At 43.0% G+C, this 25,026-nt stretch overlaps 1 protein-coding gene across 4 annotated transcripts in view; it reads left to right on the top strand.

Annotated features, from left to right (window-relative positions):
- The window catches only part of COL16A1 (collagen type XVI alpha 1 chain), a 717,464-nt gene that overhangs the window by 574,122 nt on the left and 118,316 nt on the right, over positions 1-25,026 (top strand). For all 4 annotated transcript variants that reach the window (XM_069223294.1, XM_069223295.1, XM_069223297.1 and 1 more), the window contains 6 exons: positions 5,295-5,339; positions 6,321-6,374; positions 12,591-12,644; positions 15,514-15,558; positions 17,121-17,174; positions 19,288-19,323. In XM_069223294.1, the coding sequence (XP_069079395.1) occupies positions 5,295-5,339; positions 6,321-6,374; positions 12,591-12,644; positions 15,514-15,558; positions 17,121-17,174; positions 19,288-19,323 (288 nt within the window). The remainder of the gene's footprint in view (positions 1-5,294; positions 5,340-6,320; positions 6,375-12,590; positions 12,645-15,513; positions 15,559-17,120; positions 17,175-19,287; positions 19,324-25,026) is intronic.

The following is a 25,026-nucleotide window of genomic DNA, read 5'->3' as shown; positions in this document are numbered from 1 at the left end:
AATCTTCCTTTGTGATTCCTGGAATGCTGCCAAAAGTGCAAAATAATGAATTCTCCTCCGCCAAAAGTACCCTGGCAGGGGAAGCGCTAGTAATCATTTTCAGGCTTGGCAAGGTATTGAGCGCGACCGGGCTAATAGAGGGGGTAAGTCTAGGAAGCTATGCAATCTTTTCAAGTGACCTAGTTGATTCAGGACCTTCAAATGCTTCTAAAGAAAAGAGCAGTAGAGAAGTTAATTACATTGCAAAGTGGTAAGTGAAATTACTTCTATTTTCTTAAACGGAAAAAGAATGCCTTCAGAGCACATTCTAGTGCGTATAATTGAAAGAAATGGGTGAAGAGTGAAAAATCAGGGTGCTGGTGTTGCACCAGATTTTTCAACGTCTTCATCATGTTCTCAAGCTGCTTATTATCACAAACTGAATATGAAGTGCCACTGCTGTTAAAGTGTGTGATCACCAAGCAGTATCATCAGTACTGAGCCCTGCACTTTGGCCTAATGTCAGCCTTGCATGTCTCTGCCGATTGCACAGTATTGATAGCATCTCAATTTCGGAAGATGAAAGTCTTCATATGCCAATATCAAGAAGAGTGGCTTTTAAGGACAACGTCTTGTTATAAGAGTTTCTTATGGTTTCCACTCAAACACCAAAATATTTCAATATCTTGAGATACAGTGAGGCAAACCCACCATCCTTCCAGGACAGGACATTCAATACTAAAGAACAGTTTTGGACACAAATTTCACAAAGGCATTTATTTTGGAGGAGAGACTTTTTTCTATCCTTTTGAAATGCCTTTCTCTTCTTAGCCATACACGTATCTTTTTTATTAAAATATTTATTCATGTTTAAATAACCAGAAAATACAGAAAACTCTTACAGTTATTATGTAACTTCCTGTCTGCATAGTACGTCGTGCAGCCCAATTTTAAACCCTTGAGCACATTCATCAAAGTGTCCTGATGAATCGAGACAAGCAAACAGATCAAAGCATTGGTTACATAGCACATCTCACTAATTGTAATCATTAAATTCTGACATAGCAATTTTGGTGTGTGTCACATTCGTTATTTCCCTGGCCCTTTGCAAAGGTTAAGTGTTCACCCTCCTCTCAACAAATCCCAATTTGTGCCTCCCAATAACTCCTAATATTATTAAATTTCCCTGAGCAACTCCCATACATACTTGCTAGACTACTTGCTCGGGGCTGTACACCAGTTAATGCTCCTGGTTCATTCTGCAGTTGTAAGTGTTGTGGGGCTTCCCTAAACATAGCACTTTTTAGAAGGTGAACTAAACTATGTTTTTTCTCAAAAATATATTCAGTCAGTAGGTAATGGGTAGCTGTAGGAATATATCTTGTAAATTATATCAGTAACATTTTAAAAGCAGCTTTATTATTTGTCCTCATTTACAAACTAGCTGTCGAGCGAGGAAAAGATATACTTTTCAAAATTAGACAGCCTTCAGAGACTCAAATTGATAAGAATCAAACACGGTATTGCAGAACTGTCTAGTTGCAAAAAACAAGCAGAGACTTCTCCTCAGCAAAGTACATGTACTATTTAAGTACTGTGTTTTAACCATTGTACATTCATAAAACCTTCATCTCTTCTTCATATGATCCAGTGAATTCATCCATCTGTCAAGTACTTATCTCTCCGCACATAGGAAAAATGGAAACAGAACTACTTTACCATGAAATAAATGGCCAAAAGCTTATTAGCATTAATGTAACAGTATTGCTTGGACTAGAGAATGAGGCTTTGTGGCTAGGCAGGATAGAAAAGCAAAAAAGATGGCAAACAAATAGATCCTGCAATAATCCACTGTGATCTAATTTAAAATGAAGTGATTGCACGTTTGGGAAAATCCTAAATATTGCTAGAGATGCTGCCAAAATCCCAAATATCTCATGCTGATAAATTAGGAAGGCAAAAGAAAGAAAACCAGAACTATGGCTGTGGTAATTGTTTCACGGGAAAGCTGCACAAAGAAATAGTTTCCTAGATGTAGGTGCGTGAAGTACAAAACTTGTTTTAAGAGGCTAAATAATGGCACAAATATCTACAATTTGATGGGGTACCAAAGAGTCCCTAAATGGGCAGATTATATGGTGAATCAAGCATAATAGAGACACCTAATTATGAAGGACCTACCTTTTTGCACATTGTTAACTTTGAAGTACCAAAGGTTGTTCCATAAAGTCTTTCATCGGATAAAAAGCGGATGGAAGTAATTTACACTATTATTGCATATGAAATTGTAGTAAATCGAAACAAACAAACAAACAAATGTTGCTCTAGAACAATTTATGGAAAACAGTGTTATGGATATGACTGTTTTATATCACTCTACATCACTTACACTTCTAGAAACAGCTTATATTTGCACTTTGTCATTTAGTTGGACATCTACAATGAAGGGTTGTTAGGAGGTTGTCAAGGGTCTCTTGTGAGAAAACCATTTAAATAAACAGGAACATACAGGTGAGAAAAAAACTTCTATTTTCCTTCTCGTTTAGCCCAATCCAGCTAAGTAACTAAGCAATTTATTCCATGAGTTTGAAAGTTCACTGAGCCGTCTGCCTTTTAAAGAAGGTTGGGGCCAGATTTGTGCTTGAATGTCCTGCACTTAAGTGTCCAATGTAGGTTCGGTATGTATATGTTTAAAAACTCTTAGAGTGGAAGGAGATCTTTACGCGCTGCTTTTGCAAACTGGCCAATACTCCTTTCCTCTGTTTAATTGTCCTATGTATAGGAACTAGTGGACTTCTTAAAACATTCTTTACAGGTAGCTATAATCTATTGCAGTTCTATCTACAGAAGGATAGGGTTTGTTCACATTTCTCACAATTTACAAGCAATCATATCCATCAAAGTATATGGTCACCTCCTGATTTCCCTGCTTATAAAATGTAGGTTAGCTGTGATGTAAAATTATGTAATGATGAGGGGTTACCGAAGAAATTAAATCAATATTAGAAGCCCCTTACATTATCATAATAGGTCTCCTCCAATGTCTCAAGAATTAATGTCCACCATGTCACATCCTTGGAACAGGCACCAATTTGTGTTGCGCCATCTTTCACCGCTGACTAGCTTTGCTGCACACCAGTGAGAATTGGTTTTACCAACCTGTTGCTTGGAGCATAGCTGGTGTTTTCCTCATACAAAGGCTACATGTCTGTATTGGTGTTCAAGTCACCTGAGTCTGTCTGCTTATTCCCACCCTTTGTCAGTTTGCTTTGGTAAAAGGTCAGTGTGTCCGAGCTGCTGTGTCTTCTGCTGCCAGAGCAATGATGGTGTTATTGTTCCTTTTGATCACCAGACCCAGCAACATGTTGTTTTTAGTCATAGAATCCCTGCAAAACTCAGTTACGCCTCCTTTTAAAAATCTTGAATCCCAGAATTTATCAATTTAGATTTTATACAATACTTCCACTAAGCAAGCTTAAGAAAACCAACAATACATCTTTCACATATATTTTCACATATGGAGGTCACATTGGGCATTTCCAGAGTAATGAATGTGAATTTTTGGTTGCAACACCTTTTCTTAAACACTGTATCCATATTTCAGTTTATTTCAATATTCACCTATAATGATCGTTTTGATCTGGGCAGAGTTGAAACAATTTATTAATTGGGAAGGAAAGAAACAGCTGTTTTTTCAGTGTCTAAAAAACTGTGGTGTGCTGGATCCTATCCTTCCTCAAACCGGGTTCTGTTAATTTTTAAGTTTTTGATTTGGCTGGGTTTTTAGTTGTATTTTGTTGGTGCAATCATTAAATTGCAACTATAAAAGATCCTGGGTACATTGTAGCTGTTTGAAAATTATTCTTAGGATCTATTTTCTGTATGAAAATAGTTGAAAAGTAGAATTAATTGGTTAACAGAGCAAGACTCTACGGTCCTTCTGTCATCAGACGGGCGCTACAAACGTCTGATATAACAACGCATTCCATCCTAGAGAGGCAACAGATACATTTCAGGCATAACAGTAGTAGGAGTATAGCATCCAAAGGTGTTTAGCATGATAAGAGAATACAACTGTTCAAATAAAGTACATTGAACACATACTACATATACTCACATTGTGAGTATGTGGGGCAGGATTGTCAGTATAGTTCAGCAATGAGTATCACAGCCCTTGAATATTTTGCACCCACATAGGAACAGGCAGTGCACCTTCTTCCCAACCAACTGCACTGATTTGCAGATTGCAATTTTTATGGACATGGTTTGTGAATTGCTATTTGCTCTTTCGAAGCTTCAAGCTACCTTTGTTTGCCTTTTTTTTACAGTTCATTAAAACCCTTTTGTCGCCCTATGTTAGCAGACTGAAAATAATAGAATATGGATCAGGCAACACTTTAAAAATACTTTGAATAAGTCTTGTACATCTGGCCTGAGTATTCTTTTTAGGGATGGCCATACTTTGGCACCCACAGGTTTTCCCATCTCCAGGAGCCACCGTGCTCCCTTGTTTTGGATCCAGTTGATGGGAAGGTGCTGAGGAGCGAATCTTGGATGTCAGTTCACTACAATGCCAGGTTTGGAAGTGACATCACACACCCTTTGACCCTCACTTTAACTCACACACATATGCTTACACATAGACGCATTCATGAAAATACACTCTCACCTGCAAGCACCCACATAATACGCATTTAAAAGCATTTCTTTTACTTACCTCTGCAGGGAAGGTCATAGTCCACTGAATTGTACTCCATGTTGTAATACACTAATAGTGAATAATGTAATATTATTCAGTATTAGTGTAATAAAAAGTTGTCAGAAAACAAAGAGAGTGGCGCCCCTAACTGATGTCCATAAAGACAAGCTGCCTATGTGTTCTCGACACTGATTTTGCCACCTATGATGCCAGTGGCCACAAAGGCAGTGCCAGGGGTTGCAAGTGGCAAGCTGGGGCAGCAGCTGTGACCCCCAAATGATGTCCATGTAGAAAATGTGCGTAGTACAATTGAAACTCAACGAATGAAGATCTGGCATTTGCTTTGGTCCGCATTTTAAAGTGTACTAAGATAAAGGGACTCTTTTGGTTGAACTGTCTGCAAATGAATCTTGTCTTTATCGCGAAAAGGAGCTTGCCATATTTTACAGTGCATATGTTACAGAATTTTTATTTTTGCAAAGTCTGAAATGGCAGATTCTGGCTTAAGAGTAAAATAGAGAGATCCATAGAAAATGGTGATAAGAATGAGAGTCACGATCAGGTGAGTAAGGTTATCTACAAGAATATGGTGGATAATGTTTGTTTCTCTTCCAAGGGTCTTCAGGGAGAGCGCGGACTGCCAGGAGAGAAGGGGGCACTGGTAAGTTTAGTGCTACAACATGATTCATGCCTCTTGCAGTGAAGGATGATTTAGATGAGTAAGGGAAAGCTAGTTGTTCAGCACATGACATTAAGTAAATCACCTCTTGGCACTGGTAATGTGGATCTTAAACTAAGTGCTGAATTGAAAGAACTTGAATAATGATGTGCATTAGTGTAGCTTGTTCCAGTTTAGCTCACGGAGACGCTCCATGATCCATAAAACTATATTTGAATAAGTTTCCTAGGCTAATACCCTTCACGTGCACATGAGAGATTTAAACACTAATGAACACATCAGAGAGTGGGGCTCTCCCTGCCTTTAGAAGAGCCACTGTTTTGGTGGCTCTGGTGAAGGCCCAGACACTTTACAGAGTGGGTGCACTGTTTAATGTACTTGCTCAGCAATAGTTTTCATTTTTCAGAAACCAACTCCCAGGAGGGGAGTTTTTGACAAAATATATCCCTGACATGCTGTGAGTTTTCTCACAGCTCAATGGGGTAATTTCTTTGGTTTCCTGCTCAAGATTGTAGGGCTCTGCCTAACAACCTCACACTAGAAACAAGTAGGTCAGAATATCAATCATAAATGGAGCAGATGGTCTGAAGTATTTTGATATGTGGCCCAATGTCCCAGAGGCTGTCAGTGAAATGATTCCATTGAGCTCCCCGTCAGAAACATGTCACTTCCCCCAACTTTATACAGAATGGGGAACCATGAGTTTGGCATTCTGGACATCCATCACGCTTTTGACAGACTACACCATATTCCAAATTCTAAATTAGGCACTAGGTTTTTTCCTGTCTCTTTACTGTTTTCAAGTTAAGTGGCAATATTTATCTGTGTGTGCAGACAAGATGACAACATCCACTGTCTCCATGCAGCATATGAGCATTGTAGTAAAACTCACTGCATCTTTGTACTCATTGAGTAGAATGTGGTGTCAGGATTTTCACAACTAATACATTCTTTTTCTTTGAGGGTCCGCCCGGCCTTCCTGGATACCCAGGGGAGATGGGACCTCCGGGACTCCCGGTAAGATTCACTAAAGAACCATTATTGTAATGAGCCATTCACAACCTGGAGGAGAATTAATTACATTTACTCAGACATCCACCTGCTGGTGTGCCTAGGCCTGCACATTCCTGTAGCCATTTCAAAATTCAGCATACAGAAGAGTAAGCTCAAGCTAACAACCATTTGATAAGTATCATGGCACAAAATATCTCAAGTAATGAGCTGGCATTTGCAGGTGGGGCCACAGACACTTATGTTCCCTCATCATACTTTGACCCGGAGCAAGAGGGAGAAAAACAGAAAAAGGGGAAAGAAGGAGGAAGTGAAAGATGGAAAAACAGTGACAAGGAAAGAGAGCAGAGATGGCAGAGAACCTGAAAGAATGGGATAAAGGCCAGGGAATGTCTGGTGGAGGTTAAAAGAGGAATAAGGTGGAATCGTAGCTGTAGTATTTGGCTTTCAACAATCGATAGCACCAGCCAGGGGCTTCTGAGCAAAACTTTAGGCCCCAGCATTTATTCTACTACAAATTAAACTCCACTCCCAAGATATATTGCACTTCTGATTGATACATATATCCACAAATTCCTCACCTTTTGAATATTACCCAGGCACCAGAAAACATTTTTTAAAAATCATTGCAGTACACTTATGTGGCTCTACATGGTGCCCTGCGGCTCTGCGTTGGTGTCAGTCCACCCCAGAAATGACAGAGCGAAGCTGCATATAAGCATCACCCCTGCACACCGACATGCACACCTTTGTTTTTGTTCCTGCAAATGTGAATCTGGTGCTCCGCTCTCTCTTTTGTCAGTATTCAACATCCTTCTGGTCTTGAAATCCATTTAGGAAGTAAGTTATGTGCCCACCTAAAACGTTCAAGCCATGACATGACTGTAGAAAAAAACAGAAATCGGAAAGTATCCTTGGTGTTTGGGCTCAGGGCATGACTCTAAGTTGTGTGATGACTGCACCCTCATGCATCCAAAGGTGGACCAGGATGGCAAAGCAAAACGGTATGTAGCTGAACATCGGAACTCCTGAGGTCTATACCAGGTCTTGTTCGCGGTCAAATTCATCCCGTAAGTCAAGTCAAAATTGAAGAGGAAACATAACATAGTGAACTAGGACTCAGGTCCATGCCGCCACACTAAAGAGAAGCTACAAAGACAACAGGGCGTCGCTGAATCTTGCATCTGATACCTGATTGAGGAGCTGATTCTGCAATTGATCCTGATGTGCCCTGAGTAACCCAGGCCATTGACGAAGCTGCAACAGCCCAAGGCTTTTAAGGTCTCCATGCTGCACATTTTTACATTCTTTTAGCTCCCTCTGGCATACATTCAAGTCTAAAGGATCTGCAGGGGCCCCTGGCCAGGTTATTGATGGCAAACTCATCCTCTGCACCATCTGAGCATCTGAAACCCACCCCAAGCTCCACACTGACTCCTGTGCCGACTTCCACTCGGGCTCCAAGATTTCTGCTGGTCCCTTTTTCGTTGATGCTGAAACTGATGTGGTCTGAGTGGGATGAGGTGCCAACTCTGATGTCTGACCTGGAGTCAAATGCATCTTGACATAGCTGGAGGTAACACTCCAACTGCACTCCAGTGCACCGGGTTTCTGTGCAGCCTGTTTCTACCAATATACCTCCACCAAAATGCAGGCATCCTCAGAGGCTCCATCATCTTTTCTGTTCGACTCTGACCAGAGTTTACCACCACAGAGAGATCACAATGGTGATGAAGGAGTTGACATACCCCCATATAATGGTGACAGCTTAGACATGAAGTTACAGGAGACAAGTGGGCTTGAAACTTCACCTGTTTCGGGGTTAATTTCCCCCGTTGGGCAGCCAACAAAATAGAGTGTTTTTTTTTACTACTGACCTACCTCCTGGACCTACAACTGCCTTCTTTGCAATCCGTGCCAGTTTCCTCTATTCTCCTATTTATTGAAGCCCTAACTGACACTCTGATGGGCACATGGTATAAGCTTTGTTCTGACCCACTAGTGAACAGGCAGTGGCTAGATACCACAGACTGGTGCCCTATGACCACAATTTTCTTACACAGCATCCTACTCCTGAGAATTTGGTGGTCCAGACTTCCACCGGCAAGATGAATCCTTATTCATTCCCTACAGTACCTCTTGCTAGGGAATCAAAAAGCTTTGTGGTGTTCAGAGAAAGAATGTTCTCTTCGGCTAGCCAATGCGGTTTGCCTACAAGGTCGATATAAGTGCATCCTCTGGGACAGGGCCAGCGCGATCTTGCCAAATTTAGGGCCTTATTGGGTCAGACCATTCAAGATGGTCAGAATGCAAAAGTAAGAAGTGATTTGTGCTGGCCTGGATACTACCAATTACTTTGGGAGTGCAGTCTGCACTAGAATGATCCTCAGCTGCAATGCATGAATGTGATCCACAGGTTTTTCAGGAGATGTGTAGCCATTACTATTGAATATGCCCTTTGATGGATTCCGCCTACTCAGCAACAAAGGCAAATCTGCCGTAGAAAGCTTTAAAGAAAGTCACACCACCTGTGTTTTTCTGGGCTTCTCAACCCGTGCCAGACAGTTTTCTCATCAGTTTTGGCCTTCTTGAGGCTCTTCTAGAGGGTTGACATACAGGCAACCCTAGGCCATCCCTTTCACACCCATTGTCTATTACTTCAGTCCTTTTGTGGTTGGGGATGGGGATCAGGCAGACAAAGAGCAGGACACCATGGGCATCTGCCTTCCCAGTAACTTTCCCTTGCTCCAAGCTGCAATAGTTTGCCCTCATTGGCTCACACACACACTGTGGGAGGCAAGGTACCATCCATCACAACACGAAAGATGGGTCCTCTAGATCATTCAGCATAGCTATACACTTCTGCTTCTTTCCAGCTTGTTTCTTCTTCCTCCAGAGCTTCCTCTGAAGAGCCCTTTTTCCATCTTACCACTACTTTTCTACAGAGCCATTGAGAGGGCCCTGGAGTTGTAACTAGGGTCAGATTTTTACTCTTACTATTTCCTCATGCCAAAGAAGATTGGATGCAGTCAGCCTATTTGTGACCTCTCCCTCGTTTAATGCCTTCTTGCATAAGGACAAATTCATAATACTTACCCTAACCCAGATTCTGTCTGACCTGGTTCTGAGAGACTGGATGGTAGCCTTTTACCTAAAGGACATGTATTTTCATATGCTTATAGGCTAGAAGCATTTTCAGTTTGCTGTGCTCCCCTTCAGTCTCACCAAGGGACCTTGGGTGTTCACGAAAGTGATTGTGGTGGTCGTCGCCCATCTTCAGAGGTTGGGTATACCAGTGTTTTCCTACCTCTGTGACTGCCTATTGATGGCAGGCTCACAACAGTCAGTCGGTTCCACCTCCAACCAAGGGCGAATCACCTGACATCAATGGGGTTACCAATGATTCCTTCTCCCTTCCTTTTCTAGAGCTGTCTTGGACATAATCCGGTTGAGGGCCTTTCCAGCATTGCAACGAGTCCAGGACATTGAGGCTATGACTCCAATGTTTCAACCTCAGTCCTGCATTTTGGCCTGCTATCCTCCTGCATCCTGCTTGTCGACTGTTCCATTTGCCATATGTGGGCCTTCAGTAGAATGCAATGTTTCATTGGGCCCAGCACTAAGGAAAGCTGTCATATGCCATACAGATTTTGAAGGATACTTGACAAGATCTGCAGTGGTAGCTGCTCAACCACAATCTACCCAGCAGCAAGCCCCTCTCCTTTCCCCACCCAGAGCTGACGGAGGTGACAAATGTGTCTCTTCTGGTACATGGAGGTCATCTAGGAGAGGTGGAGATCAGAAAAATGCTGTCTCGGTCAGAAACCTGGCTCCATATCAATCTGTTGGAGTTGCAGGCCATTTGTCTGGCCCTAAAGGCCTTCCTGCTGCTTATCAAGGGGAGGGTACTGCAGGGTCTCACGGAAAACTCCACCACCATGTACACTGCAGCAGGCAAGGCAGACTGTGGTTCTGTGTCCTATGCCAGTACATTCTGTGACTTTGGAGGTAGTTCGAATGTGGGGGCATCTCCCTGATCGTGAACCACCTGGCAGGCTCATTGAACATCAATGCAGGCAAACTCCTCCAGTCGTGCCTGGCACATCACAAATGGCCTCTGCACCCCGAGGTGGCACTGTGGGCCTTTTGATAATGAGGAGAACCTTGCCTATATCCCTTTGCCGTTGTTGAGAATCTGGAATTTCTGGGTATAGGCAACTACGCTTTGATTAGGCTGCCACTTTGAATAGTTTCCTGTCACAGCAGGAAGGCGGGGACCTCCAATCAAACTTGTGCAATCTGTATCTCGGTTTGTGGAGGTTGAGGGCAGCAGTTCACTGTGTTTAATTTACTACCATTCCATAAAGTCTATTTAAGCCAAGAGCTGGGACAAATTTGTGGCCTATGTGGAGTCTGCAAGACAGACTCTTTACATGCCAAACTTAGATATTTGTTATTTGCATTGTCTTTGGCCCAACAAATTCTTGCAGTGGACACTAATAAGGGGTTTTTGTCAGCCCTTTTGGACTTTCTGTGTTTACCGGGCAACTGTCCTTATTTAAATCACCTTTTGGGATACATTTTCTTAAAGATTTGACCTATCTGTTTCCTTCTAAACATCTGTTCCACTGTGGGTCCTTCATTTGGTCCTGAAATTTCTCATGTGTACTCCCTTCGAGCTAATGCACAGGTGCTCATAGTGTCTTCTCACCCTAAAGTCTGTTTTTCTCATCGCAATCACGTCACCTTGTCACATGAGTGAGCACCAGATTCTCTCTATACAATTGGGGACTGGGCTTTCTCTGTGCAATTTCACTACCTTTTTTCTGGACAGACTGGTGCTGAGGACTGACACAGCATTCTTGACAAAGGTTGTGACTCTTTTTTACATTGGGTAATCATCACTCTCCCAGCATTTTATGCCCTGCCTCCTCGCTCAAAAGAGGAGGAGAGACTGCATCAGCTAAACTCAAAGAGATTTAAGCTTTTACATTGATTGTATCAAAGCCCATTAGGTGGACAGTCCGCTTTTTGTGGGTTTCCTTGGGAAAAGAAAGGAAAGGTGGAGCATAAAAGGGCTCTTTTGAGGTGGATAGTCCTCTGCATTAAAGTCTGCAACGCATCGGCTAAAAAGTATCCTGAGGGCCCAAACCCCCATAGCTGAGGCTGCCACCACTGAGATGGCATGTGGAATAACTGTCCTTGACATCTGGTAGGCCATCACATGTGCATCAGTTCTCATGTTCATGAAGCACTAGTGCTTTGAATGCCAGGTACACAAGAAAGGCAGTTTGCATGTTCAGTCTTTCAAGTCTTCTTGGTCTGAGCCCCCTCCACAGATTCCTTGCTGTCCTACCTCCTCCTGGATCTTTGCAGTGGTCTGTAAAAAGGTCCCAAATTAGAGTTCTACGCAGTGGGACTTAGAGTTGTTATGTGCTCTGCTTCCAGTGACATGAAAAGACTCAAGCAAGAAACTCCAATTGGCACACAGGAGTGGTGCTTATATGTTGCTCCACTCCGTAATTTCCGGGGTGAACAAAAGCACTGCAAAGCCATATGGTGCAGGTGAGCACCGTTATGAAACGTTTCTGGATCCAGTCTGGCACCTGGGGAATATTTTAAAGGCAAGGAATCTACGGTTAAATGGAATGTCCATCAGAATGACTGTTACCAATGGTAAATAAATTATACTTCAGGAATTAGTTCAATGAGACCAAAAGGTTATAATTTAAAGTTGTAGTTTAAGTTCCATGAAAAAAAGGTTTCTTGAAATAGGAGTATTGTTGAGACCTGAAGAAAAGTGAAGGCAATGCTTGGGCCAACACATTTAACCTGCAGGCAATTTACTTGGGTAGCATTTTTCATAATTTATGACAGTCTGTGCCATAACAGAAAGTGCTTTGCCTTGGGAAAAATGTTTTATGCTGACTCATGTAGAAATCTGTCCCAAAAATACAATCCATATCCCTGCTGTTCGGTATATAAAAAAAACCTGATTCATTGCTGCCTCCCTGATGGAGTGAATCCCAACCACAAATCATGAGAGGGCAACACAACTAAATATCACAGATCAGCTGTTAAGAAAATTAGTGAGGATCATGCTCACGTGACAGGTAAAAGATCATATGATGTAACCAATGGGAGTTGTGCTCTTAATGTGTGGGAGACGTCGCAGGTTCTCATGTGTCTAGTGATGTAACAGTTCTCTTTCTGCTGTTGTAGGGGATTAAAGGAGAGCGCGGATACACTGGGCCTGCAGGAGAGAAAGGAGAATCGGTGAGTCTGCTTCTATGCACGAAAAACTACGGTTTCATGATTGGTTCAGGTATTTCTAGTAAAACTGGACATGTGGATGATAATAGTTGTGAAATAAAAGCAGCTATGAAAGTAGAAGGGTTTGGTTTATATCACACAAGCTTTTGTATCTAATTTTAGATTCTGAAGTAGCCTGCAATCTCTGACGGCATCAATTATTAATTTAAATTGTGAGAAGATTTGGAATTTAAAAACACAGGGGTTTCATAATTTGATTCCAGTCCTTTGGGTGAAGGGAAGGAATTAGTCATGCAGATTGTGCTTTATTTTATGTAGCATGGAAATTATTTGAGCCTCATTTAGATCCAGGAGGAGGAAGGACTTTTCACTCTATTTAAAGACCCCCACCTGCCTGACAGGGACCTTTGTGTTGTGAAGGGCGCCACCACATGTTTAAAGCACTCGCTCAGAAAACTGTTTTATGCTGAGAAAACAAACTCCCAAAAATATGACCACGCCCCATGCGCTGGGAGATTTGTCATTTTTCATGTCTGTGTGTGCCATGCAATGCAGGCAGGAAAATTTGCGAAAAGTGCTTGCAAAAGGGCTGGATAACCATTACTGTGACCTGGTGAACCACCAGATCAGAGTTTACAGTGGCAAAGCCATCAGAGTGTCCTCAGATATAAACCTGGTGCTTCACTCAGTCCTAAATAAAGCAGAGGAACCATGGGTTTTGTGGCGTGGGAGAACCACCAAATTACTATGGTGCTCTCACTCCATCAAACTTTAAATAAGGTCTTTGAGTCAGACCAGGTGCAGGACATCATATTGAGAGTGACTGCAGACTGGGTCTCTGAGATGTTTGAAAGTAAAACAGGCTGTTGCACAAAAATAATTGTTTTCTGTTGGATAGTTCTCCTACGTGTCTTTGTAGACAGAGGATGATATCGAGTATGGGTCTGGTCACAACTGACCTTTTCAGTCAATGTACTGCACTTGATGGAGAAAAATATTTAGATTATACAGTCTGATTTCTGGGGAAACCATCTTCTGTTTCATGGGCAAAGGCAGATACTGATTCCCAGGAGCACTACCTAACTGAATGTGTGATTCAGAACTGAGTAGCTCATTGCAGAGTCGGGTTCCACCAGACCCCTATTTTGTATGTAGGGTTCTAGCCTGGATGGTCATGAAAGTGTCTAATGAGGCAGTATCTGTTCTTGACATACAATTGTAGACTGGATGGGTCGGAGTAGGCATTGTTCTGTATACAGGTTTCTGGACTGGGTAAGAATATGGGTAAGAATGTGGCCGAGTCATGCCTAGTAGATGGTTGTCCATAATGGAATGGAAAGTTCTAGTATGAGTGAATCCTGACAGAATCTAGTCTGAGTGGCCACAATATGTTCTGAAAAAGCTTTATATACAAGGTAGGCCTTGTATAGGTGAGTCTAGCAGTTACTTCAATGTATGAATTTGGCGTTATAGTGTAGGTGGACATAGAGAGATCTGGTCTGTGGATGGATGCAGAGTTCTTGAATTAGATGGATTATGGCAGAGTCTGGTTCTGTGGACCACGTGTCCAGAGTTAATAGTTTAAGAGTATATGCTCCATGATAAAGTCTGTTTTATTGGGGCACTATAGCTTCTGTATGCAAGGTTCTACATTCTGTTCTATTGAAGTTTCAGTTCTGAGTGAAGTCATTCTACATTGCATATGTTATAAGAGAGTATAATCATGTTGGGGATTATTTCTTCTGGGAGCTTGGTTCTTGAATTGAAGGGGCATGTTAAGATTTAGGGCCTGATTTAGAGTTTGGTGAAGGGCTTACTCTGTCACAATGGTGACGTATATCCCGTCCGCCAAAATATAAATCCCATAGGACATAATGGGATTTTTATTTCGGCATACAGGTATCCGTCACTTTTGTGACAGAGTAACCCCTCTTCCAAACTCTAAACCAGGCCCTTAGTCTATGAGGACACTATCTGTTCTCGGTTCTCTGGCCCCTTTTCCTGGTGTAATCTTTCTGTGAGCTTTTAACCATGCCCATGTCACGCCCATCACTTTCTTTGGTTTGTGGGCTTGCGTTTTAAAATTCACTTGATTTTATTAGTGAAAGGCATGCACACATCATGCCTTTTCTGGTGTTTAGCCCTCTTCGAGAGCACCGGTAAACTACTGAAAACATTTGAGGCTCCCTGTTTTCACAATGGCTTCTGGACTACTTTTTATTTTTATTTCCTGTGCAGCGCGATCTCGCTAGGCAGTAGTCGAGCACTTTGCATGACATCAACCCTGTTACATGGATAATTGCACTTTTGCCGGTTGCATGGATAATTGCACTTTTGCTGATACATTTGACTGCAAACTTATGTTTTCTTTTGTGTGTCTCCTTCACGCTCATGGTGGCCATCGGCTCGCTTATGTGAAACTGTTTTACTTTTCATTTTCAGTTTATGTGGCAAGAAAAGTCCAGTTAGGAGTTTACAACGCTAATAGCTCTAACTCGAGCAAATGCGAGACCCGTTGCATTGCAAATGCTTGTTTCTTTTTATCATGCATCTTTTCATCCAAGTACTAAGGGCATTGCGTTATTGATGGCATTGCAGGATCTGCCCATTGTCACACGCCTTCTGTTAGCTTATGGGGAACTAGGAGAATGGCAAGGAGTGAACATTATAGAAATCACACTGAACTTTTGGGGCTTATTTATTATTTATTTTATTCCCTGCGCTTGCGTTTTTGAAACCCTGACACCAGGGCTCACAAGATCAGTGCCAGGTGTACCAAACGGGATGTTAAGAGCAGCGCTTCGACCTCAAGTTGACCCTCATGTTGTCATATGTTTTTTGTCACTAAAGGTGATTGGTTTCTCTTTTTCAGGGACCCCCAGGTTCTCCGGGCTTTCCAGGTGCCGTGGGACCAGCAGTGAGTTCCTGGTTTTCCCGTCTTCTTATCGATTCGTGTGTGTGTGTGTGGTGGTGGTGGGGGGCGGGGGAGAGTATATTATGAGAGTACAGACATGGAAATAGTTGGAATGATTAAAACCTCGAATGATTCTGCAGTTCTGAGTAGAAAACCGCACTTATTTGATGGCGTTCGGCGGCTGTCTCTAAGCAACTGGTTAACCTTTTCTTCCAGTCCGTGTCAACGAGTTCAGAGACCTGGGCCTGTCTTTTACGTTCGCTCCAATGCCGTGACTGTGGAAACAATTGGATGAGCTCCAGCACTGAGCAAAACTGACTCACACGCTACACTTTGTGCCGGGCTTAACACCTAAGTGCACAAGTAAACTAAAGTGCTGGCACTGTGTTATTACAAGTATTGAACACCTGCCGAGAAGTTAAAGTACTCACCCGTGAAAATGAAGGAAGTCCAGTTACTTAGTACTCGCCCATTTAAAACACTGACTATACAGATGCCCTGTACCTCAAGGAGGGTCATCACACAGCCAAGGTGCCCTGCTTTCAGGTGAAGCCCATGCCCTCCCACTGCCTCATCACTTCTAGCAGTCTGAAATTCACAGAGCACCTTTTGTGAACCCGAACGATTTTAATGATACACAAGCACTTTTGAAAAATATGCCTAAAGTCTGATAAAGACATTATTACCTAAAGTAAGATATAAAAGTTTTGAATTTCTTCATTTTATTTATCCCTGTTTTTTACCATTGTTTTATGTCCGTTATTTTCTTGTCTAAGTCCCATAAGTTTAGTGCATTTGGAGGATCATGACTTTTCCAATCCACACGCAGACCAAGGCTTCACACACCATTTCTTCTAATGTTGTTATTCGTAGAATTTCTTTACATGAATGTATGCACATCTTACCTGGGAAGCAAAGGAGTCCTGTTCAAAGATTTTGGGAGAGTTGAAAGGGCTCTAGATCTTGAATCGAAAGCATGAGTGTGCGAGAGGAGCATGTCCTCTTCATGTTTAGCCCATGGGACAAGAGGCACCTAGAAGGTGCGGAGAGGTTATGTTCTACAGGTCCTAGGTGCATGGCTTGAGAAGGTTTGCTTCTTTGATTTCTAATTCGGCTATATCATGTTTTTTTGTGAAGATCTAATCTCCAGAAATGATCATTATATTGGCCGGGAAGGGTGCACTGTTAGTTTTTACAGCATGATAGATGACACAACTAGCTCTGCAGATGATTTGGACTAAGAGGAAGCCGGCATAATTCAGCCCAGGTGGCATGATGCACTAGGACTTCCTTATACTTTGAGTTGGGCTGCTGCAAGCTGGTCGCACTTCATTGGAGGAGGGTTCTGGAGAATATTTTCCACAAGTGACTTAAGCCTCTGAACTAAGTGGGACCTAGATTCACAAATGCTTAATACTCCACAATAGTATTATGCACAAACAAGCTAGCCTCGTTGGAGTGACTGAAGAGGATGGACTGTTACAATTTCCTGGATATTCGGGAACGAACATTATACTAACAATCCTAACTGACCCCTCTCTTCTTGTTCTTTTTATCTGTGACAGGGACCCCGTGGAGAACGAGGAGCATCAGGAAGCCCAGGCGAGAAAGGTGACCAGGTGAGAAGTGAATGTTCACAACCTGTTACTTTCCAAGACAGCGAAGTGGCATCCTTCCTGCTAAAGGGAAGTCAGCATGTCTATGTGGTGCAGAGGTCTGCAGAGTGAGTGTTGCTCTGTTATTAACTGAATGTTGCATTGTTTGTGGGGCACTATGAAGAAACTGGTAAACAAACCTAAAGTACCAAATCAGGAATTCGGTGTAACAGAAGAATGATGATGGCTGTTAAGTGCTAAGTCCATCTGTACTTCAAGCATTGATAAACGGCACAGCTGGATCAATGGCCTTTAGTAAACTATATATCTGGACTTTTGTGGCCTTTGTTTAGTCAGCAAGCTAGAGATTACTTTACATTGACCACCACTGCATGAGTCCCATGTAATCATACCAACGTTCATTTTAAGGGCCACAACAAGTTTTAACTGGCCAATTTTCCTTGGTGCTTCTTGAGTGTACAGTGTGACTATATAGCGGGGGGAGGTATTCACATAAGGGCATGTGTACTCAGTGTATTTGGTTATTTTAAAAGGATGTGGTTAGTGGTCGCACAAGACACTGAGACAAAGTATAAGAGGTGTTGTCATTTCAGTAAATTGTGTTTGGTGTTATGCACATGTGGGATTACCAGGTTGGGTATTTTGACAGTGTGTTTTGGGGGACTGTAGAAAGCGGTAGTTTGGTATTTTGACAATAAAGAGTTGGGTTTTTGGGAATTTTGTAGTTGGGTATTTTGGCAGGTATAGATGAGCATCTTGGCGTAGTTTGGTCTTTCGGACTTAGGTAATCTTCATGGATTTAGTTTGGTATCATAAAGTGTGAAACTGAATAATGTCTGCATAATGATTTACATTATTTCGGTCAGAGGAGAGTTCTGTAGCAGATTGTTGCTTGAATGTTTCCAGTCATAGATATGTGAGTATGTGGCGTTCAGTTGGATACTGTCCAGTGTGTTGGTATTCGGGCAAGGCGGAGTGCATTATTTCAGCACAGTGTTGTAATATGGCAACACTTAAATAGGTATTTCAATACGGAACAAGTGGGGACTCCAGTGGAATGTAGTTCTGCAGGGAAAGGTCAGCATTTATGCTTGCTACAGTGTCTTAACATTCATACTTGGGTACTTCTGTGTTATGCTAGAGGTTTTGGTTTTCTCTGAGTTTGACAGGTGTGATAAAATGTAGAAAGGAAATGTGAATAAAAGATTAAAGAATTTAGCACGAAGATTTAGCAGTTGAGGTTCACTTATATTGCTCATCTAACATATCAAAAAATCAGATTTTTTACACCAATACTGCTGTTGTAGTTACCCATTCACCTCACCGATTGCTTTTATTTGATTATTGTGAGTGTTATAAGGTATATGTGTAACCTTTCGGTCACTTCAGAGCACTAGAATTGACAGTATGCAGATGTTTAATGAGGCAAGAAATAAGGGTGCTTGAAGTCCAATTGGCCGATCAGTGCCCATATCCTATGTTCCTATGATGAAACCCTTGATAAGTGAGCAGTTCTGTTAGAAAATTGTCCTGACCAGTGGTTCTTAACATGTGGTCTGAAGACACCCTAGGGGTACAAAAGGCTTACGCTGGGGGTCTGCAATTGTTTACAAAATTAAATAATATTAGAATTAATAAAATATGTCTAACTAAAGAATCAAAACTGAACATTTAAAAAAAAAATCTATTTTTGATTGTAAATTAAACAAGATATTTAAATGTTTGGATATTTGTTTGATGTATACTTGTTTCGGTATTTTATGTATTGTTTTGAGTTTCATATCATAGAAATTTCTTAGCTCCAGGATCCATGGCTTTAAGTGATGATGCAGTGGAGGTCCCCGGAGTCCAGTAAGGATTCACTGGGATACACAGACATCAAAAAGTTAAGAACCTTTGGACTAGAGAGTTCAGTATTTAGAAGTACAAGTACTTTGTTCTTTTAATAACAGCTTAGTTACCTGATAGAAGTTTATTACAGACAAACAAAGCGAAGAACTTCTATTCTACCACTGCATTTTTATTTTATCACTACTTCAGTTTAACGTTTATCTTCCTGGAACATTGCTCATACCCTGCTGTAATGTTATACTAAACATATTGCTTATTTTTCCAGGGATTTCAAGGAGAGCCTGGATTCCTAGGACCACCTGTAAGTATTTAGGGGCAGCAAGTCTTCTCTTTGCAGATAGAAGACGTACTATTGGTAGGTGCATGTCAGTGTGATGAAGATGCTGAGACACACAGTACTATCTTCATTCCCCTTATTATCAATGTAGCTCAACCTGCTAAGGGACAAAGTATTTCTCCAAAGTATTACATTATTGTGATGTCAGAGATGCCACATTATGCAATGACCTACCAGCCTATAAGCAGTTCAAAAGCTGTTGCTATCTTCACTTGCCTTCCCTTCTGATGCAACACATAGAGAAATGTAGTGAATAATCTCACAGCCAATAGGAAAAAGCTCCCATGCCCATCCAATCTGCCCTTTATCTTAATTTCTCACGACTGCCAGACCACTGATGAACACCACTGTGCAGTAGCTTACTCGTTACTAATTCTGCTTTGTGTTTGTCCCTGGATTTTTAAATTCATTTGCTGATTTTGCATCCACTCCATCTGCAGGAAGGTTGCTTGCTGTGCTTTTGGAAGTGTTTTAAGCTGCTGTGAATGTTTGAATATCCCTTCCCTCCTAAAATAACAAGAACTGAATGCATAATTTGTCTTGGTACTCCAAAGGGTTTAATCTGCTACTTTGGCAGGAGCAACAGATCCAGGGTTACCAGTACACTTTGCAGATGCAGAAACATCAGAAAATGTTATTGTTGGGGGAAGAGGGAAAAAGAGCATTGTTGGAATTTCATCCCATCTTTTTTTATAAATAAGGCCCTTGATTCGTCAACAAATATAGCTTTTACTGAATATGAATATATTGAGTGTGTTTACAAATTTATCTATCTGAAATCTGACCGCCTAGTGCCGTTAGCCTTGAATGCTCATTATTGCTATCCTTAACAAGGTAGGTGTACAAAGCGAGCAGCTTGGGTGTTCAGCTGAGGCTGTGGGTCACGAATGGCAAATGACAATGATCAGCAAGAATACTATCTAGTGACCACCTACTGCCCTAAGATCCAAGGTTTGTCACTACACTCTCATCACAGTCTCCTTCCGCCTTCATTTCCTCATGTGCAGAAATTGGGAGCAGTTAGAAATAGATTCAGTCCCACCATAGAAAAAAACCTTGACTGCCCCAACAATGTGGGCAGTTCGTTTAGGTGGCACACAAACTGTGAATCATCCCCTTTAGATCTGGTGTAGTGGGTAAGACTTAGCCATGGAACTATGACACCTGAAATCTAATGCTGATTTTAATACTTTACCACAATATGCCAAATACAACAATTGCATTAAAATGTGGGCAGGGTTCCTAACAAAGTGGCATTTCACAGGAAAGGCAGTCCCTAGTTCTTGCCATCAGACCCTCATCCAGCTTAGTTGTGTAGTTTCCAAACTGAGAATCAGGAAACTTGTTGTTCGATGGCATCTGTCGCTGTAGATACGCATGTTCTGCAATAGCTCGCCATCTGGTGTTGGGCCGGAGTGTTACAAGTTGTTTTTCTTTGAAGAAGTCTTTCGAGTCACGGGACCGAGTGACTCCTCCTTTTGTCTCCATTGCGCATGGGCGTCGACTCCATCCTCGATTGTTTTTTTTCCGCCATCGGGTTCGGACGTGTTCCTGTCGCTCCGAGTTTCGGAACAGAAAAAATAGTTAATTTCGGAAGATTTTCGTCGGTATTGTTGCGTTCGGGATCGGCATACTTACATTCAACACCGCATCGAAGATCGAAGAGCTCCGGTGCCCTTCGGGGTAATTTTTCGATCCTCCGTCGGGGCCTGGTCGGCCCGACCGCGTGCTGAAGAACGCCGATGGAACGGACCCCGTTCCGTTTCTGCCCCAAATGCCACAATAAATACCCCTACACAGACCAACACTTGGTCTGCAACCTGTGCCTGTCACCTGAGCACAGCGAAGACACCTGCGAGGCCTGTCGTGCGTTCCGGTCCAGAAAAACACTCCGAGACCGTCGAGCCAGAAGACTTCAAATGGCGTCCGCACCGACAGCCCGACGGGAGTTCGAGGAACAGGAAGAGGAAGGTACCTTCTCGATCCAAGACTCAGACTCCGAAGGATTCGACGATACACAAACCGTGAGTAAGACGTCGAAAACCACACAAAGAAACATTTACAAGGCCCAGGGGACGCCACTGCCACCAGGCCATGGCTCAACCCATAAAATCGGTGACCGACCGTCGGCACCGAAAAAGGCCCAAACAGTGCCGAGATCGTCCGACTCCGGTCGAGACACCGGCACGCAGCCTTCTCGGGACCGAGAAAGTGCTGGAGACAAGCCTCGACACCGAGATGCCGGTGTGGACACGGCTCGACGCCGAGACAGCGGCACCGAAACAGATCGACGCCGAGAGGTTTCGGCCCCGAAAAGGAAAAAAGTCACCTCGGAGCCGAAAAAACACGCAGACACAGTTTCGACGCCGAAACAAACTGCAAGCGACCCAGCTTCAGGCTCTTATACAGAAGAGCACTCGCTAACCTCCCAAATGCAGAAGCATAGGTTTGAGGAAGAGCTACAAGCAACTGATGCGGACCATACGCAAAAGCGTATCTTCATTCAGCAGGGGACAGGAAAAATAAGCACCCTTCCCCCCATTAGGAGAAAGAGAAGGTTGGAGTTCCAGACGGAACAAGCACCACAACCAAAAGTGGTGAAAAGAGTTACACCACCACCCTCTCCTCCGCCCGTGATTAACGTTTCACCAGCACAAACGCCATCACACTCCCCAGCTCACACCACCATGAGCCAGGGTGACCAAGACCAGGACGCATGGGACCTATACGACGCCCCAGTGTCAGATAACAGCCCAGAGGCATACCCTACAAAACCATCTCCACCAGAAGACAGCACCGCGTACTCTCAGGTGGTGGCTAGAGCAGCACAATTTCACAACGTAAGCCTCCACTCAGAACAGGTCGAGGATGATTTCCTGTTCAACACACTCTCCTCCACCCACAGCTCCTACCAAAGCCTGCCTATGCTCCCTGGTATGCTCCGGCACGCAAAAGACATATTTAAGGACCCGGTCAAAAGTAGGGCAATCACACCAAGGGTGGAAAAAAAGTATAAGCCGCCTCCTACAGACCCGGCTTTCATCACAACACAGCTGCCACCAGACTCTGTTGTTGTAGGAGCAGCTAGGAAAAGGGCCAACTCTCACACATCTGGAGATGCACCACCCCCAGATAAAGAAAGCCGCAAGTTTGATGCAGCTGGTAAAAGAGTCGCAGCACAAGCTGCAAACCAGTGGCGCATCGCGAACTCCCAGGCACTACTTGCGCGCTATGACAGAGCCCACTGGGACGAGATGCAACATCTCATTGAACATCTGCCCAAAGACTTCCAAAATAGGGCAAAACAAGTGGTTGAGGAGGGACAGGCCATCTCCAACAACCAGATCCGCTCCTCCATGGACGCTGCAGATACAGCTGCACGGACAATTAATACATCTGTAACTATCAGAAGGCATGCATGGCTCCGAACGTCTGGATTTAAACCAGAGATTCAACAAGCAGTTCTCAATATGCCTTTTAATGAAAAAGAACTGTTCGGTCCAGAAGTGGACACAGCGATTGAGAAACTCAAAAAAGATACGGACACTGCCAAAGCCATGGGCGCACTCTACTCCCCGCAGAGCAGAGGGAATTACAGCTCATTCCGTAAAACGCCCTTTCGAGGGGGGTTTCGGGGTCAAAGCACACAAGCCAGCACCTCACAAGCCACACCGTCCAGTTACCAAGGACAGTATAGAGGAGGTTTTCGGGGACAATATAGAGGAGGGCAATTCCCTAGAAATAGAGGAAGATTCCAAAGCCCCAAAACCCCTACTACTAAACAGTGACTCACATGTCACTCACCCCCTCCACACAACACCAGTGGGGGGACGAATAGGTCATTATTACAGAGCATGGGAGAAAATCACTACAGACACTTGGGTTCTAGCAATTATCCAACATGGTTACTGCATAGAATTTCTACAGTTCCCTCCAAACATACCACCAAAAGCACAAAATTTAACAACACACCATTCCAATCTCCTAGAGATAGAAGTGCAGGCACTATTGCAAAAGAATGCAATCGAATTAGTGCCAAACACACAAATAAACACAGGAGTTTACTCACTGTACTTTCTGATACCAAAGAAGGACAAAACACTGAGACCAATCCTAGACCTCAGAGTAGTCAACACTTTCATCAAATCAGACCACTTCCACATGGTCACACTACAAGAAGTATTGCCATTGCTAAAGCTGCACGACTACATGGCAACTTTAGACCTCAAGGATGCTTATTTCCATATACCAATTCACCCATCGCACAGGAAATACCTAAGGTTTGTATTCAAAGGAATACATTACCAATTCAAGGTACTGCCTTTCGGATTAACAACCGCACCAAGAGTCTTTACCAAATGTCTAGCGGTAGTCGCTGCACACATCAGAAGGCAGCAAATACATGTGTTCCCATATCTAGACGACTGGCTAATCAAGGCCCATTCGTTAATAGAGTGCTCAAATCACACAAATCATATCATACAAACCCTCTTCAAACTAGGGTTCACCGTCAATTTCACAAAATCCAAGATTCGGCCACGCAAGGTACAACAATACCTGGGAGCCATAATAGACACATCAAAAGGAGTAGCCACTCCAAGTCCACAAAGAATTCAAAATTTCAACACCATCATACAACGCATGTATCCAACACAAAAGATACAAGCAAAGATGGTATTACAACTCCTAGGCATGATGTCATCATGCATAGCCATTGTCCCAAACGCAAGACTGCACATGAGGCCCTTACAACAATGCCTAGCATCACAGTGGTCTCAAGCACAGGGTCACCTTCTAGATCTGGTGTTAATAGACCGCCAAACTTACCTCTCGCTTCTGTGGTGGAACAACATAAATTTAAACAAGGGGCGGCCTTTTCAAGACCCAGTGCCACAATACGTAATAACAACAGATGCTTCCATGACAGGGTGGGGAGCACACCTCGATCAACACAGCATACAAGGACAATGGAACGTACATCAAACAAAACTGCATATCAATCACCTAGAACTTCTTGCAGTTTTTCAAGCACTAAAAGCTTTCCAACCAATAATAGTTCACAAATACATTCTCGTCAAAACAGACAACATGACAACAATGTATTATCTAAACAAGCAGGGAGGGACGCACTCCACGCAGTTAAGCATGTTAGCACAAAAAATTTGGCATTGGGCAATTCACAACCAAATTCGCCTAATTGCACAGTTTATACCAGGGATACAAAATCAACTCGCAGACAATCTCTCTCGAGATCACCAACAGGTCCACGAATGGGAAATTCACCCCCAAATACTGAACACTTATTTCAAACTCTGGGGAACACCTCAGATAGACTTGTTTGCGACAAGGGAGAACGCAAAATGCCAAAACTTCGCATCCAGATACCCACACAAACAATCCCAAGGCAATGCCCTATGGATGAACTGGTCAGGGATATTTGCTTACGCTTTTCCTCCTCTCCCTCTCCTTCCTTACCTGGTAAACAAACTCAGTCAAAGCAAACTCAAACTCATATTGATAGCACCAACTTGGGCAAGGCAACCCTGGTACACAACGCTGCTAGACCTATCAGTGGTACCCTGCATCAAATTGCCCAACAGGCCAGATCTGTTGACACAGCACAACCAAAAGATCAGACACCCAGATCCAGCATCGCTGAATCTAGCA

Source organism: Pleurodeles waltl, chromosome 3_1, assembly GCF_031143425.1.
Source record: "Pleurodeles waltl isolate 20211129_DDA chromosome 3_1, aPleWal1.hap1.20221129, whole genome shotgun sequence".
NCBI classification, from domain to species: domain Eukaryota; kingdom Metazoa; phylum Chordata; class Amphibia; order Caudata; family Salamandridae; genus Pleurodeles; species Pleurodeles waltl.
The sequence above is the reverse complement of the archived record's forward strand: the minus strand, read 5'-3'. Positions and strand labels throughout refer to the sequence as shown.